The following is a 9,578-nucleotide window of genomic DNA, read 5'->3' as shown; positions in this document are numbered from 1 at the left end:
AGTGCACTTGATGTGATCATGTAAAGCGTACCTGATTCGTCCATGTTCAAAAATCTTGATCGAGCTTGGTGAAGCTGCACATTAGTATTTTAAGTTGATCCCCAGTTTTTTGGTACGGTGGTGGCGGAAGTCGAAGGAAGCCACCACTCATGCCTGACTGCTTTGTTTCTAATAATAAAATGACGGCTTGCTAGGCTCAAATAGCTGGAGAAACTCAGCTGGTTGACTGGACATTATGCATAGTAGCGTATTGATGCTGCGGAAGGGGAAAATCGGTCCAGGGATCAACAAGTGAGACCATGACTAAATGTGCAATGAGAATAAATTGGGATAAATTGAAAATGGATCCTACATTTTGAAAATGATAGAAAACTCTATATTTTTATTATGATAAATGTTCATGTTTCTTCCGATTTCAAATTCTGATAATGACTGTTGACAACTAGAATGGAGTAGCCGGTGTAGATACCTGAAACAAATTGTAGAATTTAAATTTAATATAGTGCATTTAGAATACTTTCATTTACTTTAAATTACTTTAAATAAGTATGATAATAATGAATAGAATATCTCTATTCCTTTGACAGGAAACTTATGTCAAAATTCCAAGTTCTCAATTTAATAACTTGATTATTGAAGTTTTTCTCAACTCTACAAAGTGATAACATAAATTAACACTTTAACATAAAGTGTCTTTGCTTAGGGTTGAATTGAATATCTTCATTAGCCTCAATATTATATTACAATTTGTCATATAGACCAGTCAACACATTAAAATACAGCACAATAAAAACAGTGTTATATAACACAACAGCCACAACCAATTGGACTCAAGTTTACATTCATATACTATATTACATTATTATTTATCATTCATTTTAAAATAATTTTTATAAAGGAAATAAAATTTTTCCTTCATAGAGTCCTTCACAAAGTAGAAGGGATTATTTTTACGAGCAATATTTCTTAGGTACATTTCTGAACCTTCTTCAATCAAGTTGCCTTATTTCAATGGGAAGCCTATTCATAATTTTAATAGTGGCATTTCAAATAAAATACAAGTAGGTCACTCATTCCAATAAACATAAATTGAATTAATGTTTAAAAGTTACATTTGAATAAGATTTATGGTGACTATGGAAAATCCATTTAGTCCTGATTTTTTTTGTAATTGCGCTTTGTGCAATAGATGACTCCTTATAAATCATTCGCTCTTTTTCAAATGTTACTTGATTCATTTATTAATTTTATTTTTTATTTATTTATTAGTAACGATTAGGCCTACATTGATATATGATCTAAAAATGTCCTTGATCTTTGTTGGAGTAAGACACAATTTTTTATTATTCTTGCTAAATATTGCTTAAGATCATTTGAATTAAAATATTTAGATTTTAAATCCTGGAATTAAAAAAAATCGTTTCACCCTCAATGGTTTTTTATAATTCGAAAAAATGGTTACTTGGCGAATTTTACTTCTTCCTGATAATAATATTATAATGAATAATTTCTAGACTTACAACACGAGATTAAGGATCGAACTATCAGATTAATGTGGGCAGCATTTTCAATTATTGCCTTAATTAAGAAAACAATTGCAGAGCAAATGGCCAAAACCTGAACGACAATCCATAAAAGTATGAGTGAGGGTCGTCTCTGAAAAAATGAAAATGATTTCATTAAATTTATTAAAACTAAAAATCCAAACAACCATAAAAAACTTATCAAAGGCAAAAAACAAATTCAACTTGTCAAATCCAATATTCCAAAAGAATTTCTACTGAAACGACAGTTTTCCAAACTAATTACATCATACCTACACAATTACTCATTATATTATTATAAATATTAATCTTACACTACCTTTCCCATGATTACAATAATGATTTTGCGTTTTTCGACATTCAATCTTCGAGGATATAATGTGAAAAATTCTGTGTTTAGTTAACTTTTTAAACACATTCTATTTATTGATCATTCAAACGATTCATTCATCATACTTATTAATCATTTCTCTTTATTGTCCGTCCCTCTAGTTTGCAATAGCAATTCCAATGGTATCAAGGTACAGTAATATTGTAAGAAATGTTTTACAAAATAATAATTTCTCATGTGTAGTACTCTCAATGGATGATGCTTTATTAGAGATAAGTCACATGAAAGTAACATAACAAATAATTGGATATAACCAGAGAAATGCTATTGTTTCTCTATGATATAACTTAGTAACTTCTTTGAAATATTGACATTGACATCGTTTTTATTATCTACAATTCTGAAATTGGCATTATTCAATCGTCATGATATTGAAAATAGATTATGACCAAGTACAATAAAGAATATCAATCACCATTAAAATTTATGTGATTAGTTTTTCTGTTAGCTAGAGAATCGGTGTCTAGGAATAAATACGAATCTGCCCATTTCATAATAATTGAAATTCTAACGTAGATCATTGACAGTAAAAAGTAGGTCATTCTAAATTCAAAATCTTTTGTAATATTATTTTATTTCGTGAAATGTATGTGTTTACAACTGCTGAAGAATCATAACCTCTTTTGGAATAATATGCAATCTAAATTCGGGAATGGAATAGTTAGGAATATAAGCCTGTTTTCCGTTTCCAATCATCATTCTACGATTAAGTTGTTTTGTCATTGTTGTTAAAAAAAAAAAATGAACTTGAAGAGTTGATAATGATTTGTACGATGAAAAAATGTCAATATTGTACTCACTTTATAGACTCCAATAAGCATGAGTACGTCAAAAATGCAAAGTATTGATAAATAAACTGTTGTCACTATCAGGGTTACTGTTCCAATTGAGGCTGTAACAAGTGATAGAAAAATTGTTAATAATATTAACAAGTTACCAATGAAATTACAAAACAAATAATATGAAAATGACAGGAATACTCACTAACAATTTTTAGAGAGAAACAAACACTAACCGGTATTAAATTTTCTTGGATATTTTAACAAAGTAACAAAGCTCGGAAAAAGTTTAATAAATTATTGAAATTCCAAATGTCAAACTTACAAGAATCTTCCTCAATCCAATTTTCCTCTATCCAATAATTTCCTTTTCAATTCGTAACTTGTTGAAAATAACATGAACACACTTTCATTACAGTTACTTGCTTAATTGACTCTTAAAAATATTAGTGCTACCGAATTATTCCACGATACCTTTTATTATAACAAAAATAATCTCTCTCTCTCTCTCTCTCTACATAAATAAAGTACTCTATCAATCAATCAGTCTCTCTTTTTTTGTTCTGTAAAGAATGTCAATAAAGCTTAGTTATTTAGTTTATTATAATATATTTTATACAGTTGTTAATCAAATACAATACGAGGGTACCTGTCCCATAAATAAATAATCGGATCCCAAAAACAAATTGTAAATTCATTACTAAGTCAGTCGTAATAGAATCGGCAGTGACGGATCACTTTGCCACATGTATTATTCTTCAAACCCCCGTAAACAGAAGGCATGCACAGAGAGAGGTTAAATTAATATGATAACTGCCCCAATATCAAACTTTCTATTCCTAACCAGAACTGGGATCACGTTACTGATGAGACAAATTTGGATTTATCTGCAACAAATTTTATTGAAACACTTCAAGATATTATTTCATCTAACACTTTTGAAGTTGTGTCTAGCGCAAACAATTCAAGGCTCAAGCCATGGATTACCTACAATCTGGTCACCTCAATTCGCAAAAGAGATAAACTTAGGAAACTATCCCACAATCAACCTTTTAATGTAGCCCTTGAAGAAAGATATTATATCCGGTACAGAAACGTTCTCCATTCGACTATCAAGCGTGCTAAATTCATTTATTATAAATCCAGAATAGATTCATCAGAGGGAGACCCTCGTAAGTTTTGGTCAGTTTGTCAACGAGATTTCTGGGCGACCCACGGGTAAAGATAGACTTCCTGTTGAAGCTTTCAATGATGGCGGCCCTGCTACCCCTTCAAAAGTAAAAGAGATCTCGAACAACTTCAACCAATTCTTTGCCTCCGTGGGAGCGCAGTTGGCGGCGGCGATACGACCCTCTGGTCCATCTGATGTGAGGGATTCCGACTATGCCACTGATGCTGTGTTTGGGCTTCGTCCTGTTGCCGAGCATGAAGTGCTGGGGGTGGTGGGCAGCATGAAGGGCCGTTCTGCGCCAGGTTGGGATTCTATTCCAACTCAACTATTGAAAGAGAATATACATGGGCTGCTCATCCCGCTTTTGTACATAATAAATCTGAGTATTTCATCTGGTAGACTCCCAAAGTCATGTATATTAGCAAAAGTCATACCAATCCATAAATCCGGTTCAAAATCCACCATAAGTAACTTTCGGCCTATTTCCCTTTTGATTGTTTTATCTAAAATTCTAGAAAAATGCGTAAAAATTCAACTTAACAATTATCTGAACGATTGTGATATAATCTCCGGCTTCAGGTGCTCTAAAAATACGTCTGACGCTCTTTTTGATATAAATAAGTTTGTAACAACTCAATCCAGTAGAAAACAAGTCCTAATTACATTTTTAGACCTAGCCAAGGCATTCGATTCCATAGATAGAAATATACTTTCTTTCAAAACTTGAAGCAATAGCCTTCAACTGTTTTACCTTGAGCTGGTTCAAGAGCTATTTTGAAGAAAGACAAAAAGTTATATCATTAAATGGTGTGGACAGTGATATTATCACTATCGACTATGGTGTGGTTCAGGGAAGCACCTTGTGTCCTTTGCTGTTTCTAATTTACATCAACAATATTACAAGGTTGAACCTACATGGACAACTGTCTCTATTTGCTGATGATACAGCTCTGGTTTCAACAGGTTGCACCTGGACGGAAACATTCAATAGAGCCTCATCTGATTTGGTGGAATTAAAAAACTGGTTTGATAACAATTTTCTATCAATAAATGTTTCAAAAGCCAGGTGCATGCCAATTTTACTTCGGAATAGCCCTGGACCCAGGGTGCTCAAAATGCACTCATGCGGCGATTTAAATCCTAATGCATGTGACTGTCCGGTCATAGAACAGGTATCACAATAAAAATACCTTGGTATTGTATTTGATCATAAGTTGTGCTGGGCACCCCATGTGTAGTATCTCAAGCGAAGGCTTCGAAAAATGATCTACGCTTTTGGACAACTAGGGCGAGTCCTGAGTGCTGGCCATCGCCGGTCTGTGTATTGTGCATATGTGCAGACGTTGCTCGAATATCTTCTTGATATGATAAATATCATTCAAGATGATAAATATCATCTTGGCGTGGGGTGGTGCCTCTTTGGGAGTCCTGCGGCCTCTCGCGATCTCTCAGAGAGCCCTTATCAAAAAGCTGCTTGTCAAAAATCATAGGTATTCAACACATCTCCTCTTCCATAAATTCCCAGTTTTGAATATAAAACAACTGCTTATAAAAAATCTTCTTGTTTTTATTAAAAAAAGTAACTTTACTTCCACCGAAATCCAACATAATTACCCAACCAGAAACAGATTCCATACCAACATTCAGATTCCCCGGTTAAATAACTCAATTCAACTAGGAAACTGTTTCCACCTAGCTCATTGGCTTTACCGTAATATTCCAGTTGAGATCTCTGACATTGAGGGGTGTACCGTCGCCGTATACAAGAGTAGAGTGAGCAGGTGGCTGCTCTACATTGGCACAGAGGCTTCGGAGGCTCTCCTAAATTCGCCTTATAGATTAAATATTTCCTTTGAAAATGCCAGCATATTATTTCACATATTCATCCATATTCTTATGTTTTTAATTTTTTCCCCTACACAATATTAAAATAAGGTTATGACTGCCGAGTGAAACCCTTGAGCGCCGTTGAGCTGAAAATTATTATTATTAATATTATTTGTATGTTTATACTGCAATATATCATTTTTTTAAATATTTTACTTTGAATTACAAACTATGTTCAAGTATCATAACTTCCTCAATACAAACCACTGTATTTTTACTGTCTGATTTAGTTCGACTCCTCCCTGCACACGGACAAATCATCCACGCAGGGAGTATATTCTTTATATTTATTATTGTTACACTATTAATTAGTAAATATGTCTTTTTTGATGAATAAATTTGAATTTGAACTTGAAATATTTGTATCTACATAACCGAAGTTGGTATCATGTTGTTTAAAAGTAAATGTGATTGGGATACAGTGCTATTTTAATATTATTTAACATGCTCATATTTTCTCAGACATGCCGAAAAGCGTTGTATCACTTCTCAAAAACTGATAGAGAATGGTTACGAGTGAGTGAGATCAATCAGTTTTACTCACGTATAGCTCCTTTCTTTTGTTTATAATTCCCTGTTGCATCATCATTTGGCAAATAAAATATAAGAAGTATAGTCAAAGCTCGTAGTCCCTGTGAAATTCAAGATTTTTTCAAGAAAAAAATGAATAGTTAATGAATTAAAAGTTGAATACATTATAATCATTCCTGAATTTTAAAATGAATTTAAATGTTTTAAAAATCATGTTTTTTATTTTTATTACAATACAATTATTACAAAGAGATTTTTACATGCTTGTTAGTTGGTGTTTTTTGTATTTTAAGCTCAATTGAACTGAACAACCATGTATATGGGCTATATAAACATTTAAAAAAGCTACGATGATAAAGCAATCTAATGAACATTATCGTAATCTGCAAGAAGAAGTCCAATCAAATAATATTTAATTACAAAGTTACTTATATTTAATTACTAAACAATTAATTGATAGATGCTTTTGTAAAAAAATGTCATGATCTAAATATTCCTGTCAACTGAGATTGCATTATTTCAACTTACCAGAATAGTGAAGCCAATTATTTTTGAGCCCAATTCCACTGAGCAACCACATAAACTTCTATCGAATCGTGGCAGACGATCCATGCTCGTTGATTTGAAAAATAATTATATTTTGAGGAAACAAGTAAAATTATGCTGGTTCTGCAAAAAATCAATGAATTAACAGGATTTATATTATTGAAGCAAGTTACCTTACCAAGAACAATAAAATTAACTAATCTTCAATCTCATAATGAAATATCCTTTTAAGTAGAAGAATCTACCACTCTTCTGTTCCAGTCACTAGGTTTTTTGTTCAAGGTTTTTTTGCAATCGCATACTCAAGATACCGTCGAAGTCATAGACTCAAGATACTCATAAACATTTTTGTTAAAATAAACACCAGGTTTTTTTCACTAAAACATACTCAAAATACCAACTAATAACCTACTCATATTTTTGCTAAAATAACCACCAGATTTTTTACTAAAACAAACTCAAAATACCAACTAATACTCATATTTTTGCTAGAATAACCACCAGCTATTTTTAACTAAAACATACTCAAAATATCAATTAATACTTAATTATTGTCTGTTTTCTTTTTGGCAATAAATGAATTTGAATACTCATTTTTGCTATAATAACCACCAACTAATATAGACTATTATTTTATAATTAAAACATTAATGATATAACCTGGCAAAAAATGATTTTAGAACTAAGGATGCTGCGAATATGTATACATTTTAAATAGCTACCAAGGTAGGCCTAGGCCTATGCATAAAAATAATAAGAATATTCCTATTGGAGAAGAGGCATATTTTCATTACCTTTCAAGGTCCAAATTTATGGTACAGTCTTATTCTCTCCGTACAGTTTCCTTTGATTTGTGAAAGTTACAATAAAATTTATTAAATCTTCTTTGTGCTTTCTTAAAGGAAGTCAAGTTGAGAAATAGACGGCACTTTATAGCTTTGAATCTGTATCTGTATTGTCATTTCATTAATTAAACAACCTGCAATGATACATCTTATTACCATAAAGAAATAGTTCAGAGATAGTACTAAGAATTTAATACAGTATCATAATTATAAATAGTGTTATTTACAAAAAATAAGAAATAATGTTTATCAAAACAATGAATTCGTAAGATTTTTATAGGTACTCAAACTTTTCAAGTTGATTTAATTTAATTTGAATGAATTAGTAAAATTGAGTTTCTTTATAAATTACTAGCAGGGGAAATTTTGGTGTTGTAAAATACCAAATCTCCTTATGTCCAGGAGAAATAAATAATAGAATAATAAAAAGTATTTATTATTTTGTTCAAAATTACGTGCATGACTCAATCTTAATAATAGTTGAGAATTTCCTGCAAAAATGGAGTTTGATAGGTCTCGAACCTGCAACCTTTGATTCATGAACCGCATGTGCTTTCAACTAAGCTAATGAGTCACTTGGACTGTTTGGTTGGGCTTTTTTAGTCACGTAAACCTTATATATTAAATATTGACTGATTGAAATTTTTAGAGATTGGTATGGCTGCAACTCAAAAGAGCTTTTCGGGCTGCAATTAGTAAAGTCAGAATCGCATTGATGATATCGAACCTCCGATAGGACAAGGAACCAACAGAAGAAGTAGAAACTTCAAATCACTAATTGAAAATAAGATTAAAATTATTAAATTGGAATGAAAACAAGCCTATGTCTATCCTCGGTAAATTCAGAATCTTTTTGCACAATTTCAATTTTGCAAAAGCTAATAATTCGGTAGTTAAGACGTGATGATTCATGTATAAGATGATTCCCTATCCGGTACATGTATAAGCCAATTCTTTCCTTTATAATTTAATAATAGAATATTTATAAATTATAAATTTATCTCTATATGATTAGCCTACTCACCGGCAATCTGGATCTTCTGTAGAGAATCCAATTCTCCAATAGTGAACGCTGTTTTCCCTATTCTGTTTTCCTTGTGGGCGAAATCATCTTTTTGCCCATAAAACTGTCAGAAACCGAATGACGAACTGAGTTGTAAAACAATTTAAGTTTTTACTAATTATTATAGTTTACACCACAAACATTGATCTGATTCCCAACACTTCAATTGTAACCTATGATGATTGTAACAGTCTCATAATAACATCAGCTTCGTACGTAGTATGAGTAGGTTACTGAACACATTTTCACTCCAGAACTGGATACCGTAGCTAGTATACTGCAATCAAGGTCAACTGCGTTGTTTTGTTAATTTTTTGTGCTCCGTGAAGAGATTTGGCGAGTCCGCCCTCTCATTCATCATTTAGCTACAAGCTCAACAAAATACTCCCATAAAAATATCTCAAGAATTTGTACGTACCCTCTATGCAGATTATAGGGATTGAAAATATGTAAACTATAATTTTTTTTGTAACTCCTGGCCTCCTTTTGTAGCAAAAGGGGAAAAATAGTCGTCTCTTGTATTGGTAAGGAATCTTTGATTCAACAAATTTATTTTGTTGGAAAAGCTATATGTCTTATATAAATACTGTACTTTTAGCAGAATACATCTTAGTTTAATTTCTAGATTTAATTTTTTGGTATATTTGGGCGATCCACCAGTTTACACACATGAACACTGGTAGTTGATTAAATTTAAGGTAGCGTTTGATGGTCGAGCATAAAGTAAATAATTCATCTTATTATTGTGAAATTTATTTGGAAAATGAAAGAAGATTCTTCGAGATTCAAAATATGATAAGGCGCGATTCTCTATTGTTAAA

At 31.8% G+C, this 9,578-nt stretch overlaps 1 protein-coding gene across 2 annotated transcripts; it reads right to left on the bottom strand.

Moving 5' to 3' along the window:
- Positions 1 to 349: 349 nt before the first annotated feature.
- Positions 350 to 9,051, bottom strand: LOC111048102. 2 transcript variants are annotated; one of them, XM_022333951.2, is made up of 7 exons: positions 8,719 to 9,051; positions 7,644 to 7,828; positions 6,832 to 6,972; positions 6,317 to 6,404; positions 2,736 to 2,827; positions 1,521 to 1,656; positions 350 to 469 (listed from the first exon to the last, which is right to left on the bottom strand). In XM_022333951.2, the coding sequence occupies exons 3-7, from the start codon at positions 6,913 to 6,915 to the stop codon at positions 399 to 401; spliced, it is 471 nt and encodes a 156-aa protein (XP_022189643.1). In that variant the 5' UTR covers positions 6,916 to 6,972; positions 7,644 to 7,828; positions 8,719 to 9,051; the 3' UTR covers positions 350 to 398. The 2 variants fall into 2 exon arrangements, with proteins under 2 accessions (XP_022189643.1, XP_022189644.1); XM_022333952.2 differs by lacking the exon at positions 7,644 to 7,828 and having other exon boundaries at positions 8,719 to 9,042.
- Between the last annotated feature and the right edge of the window lie 527 nt (positions 9,052 to 9,578).

This window comes from Nilaparvata lugens, chromosome 11, assembly GCF_014356525.2.
Source record: "Nilaparvata lugens isolate BPH chromosome 11, ASM1435652v1, whole genome shotgun sequence".
NCBI lineage: Eukaryota > Metazoa > Arthropoda > Insecta > Hemiptera > Delphacidae > Nilaparvata > Nilaparvata lugens.
Note: the sequence above shows the minus strand (reverse complement) of the source record. Positions and strands in the feature narration are given on the sequence as shown.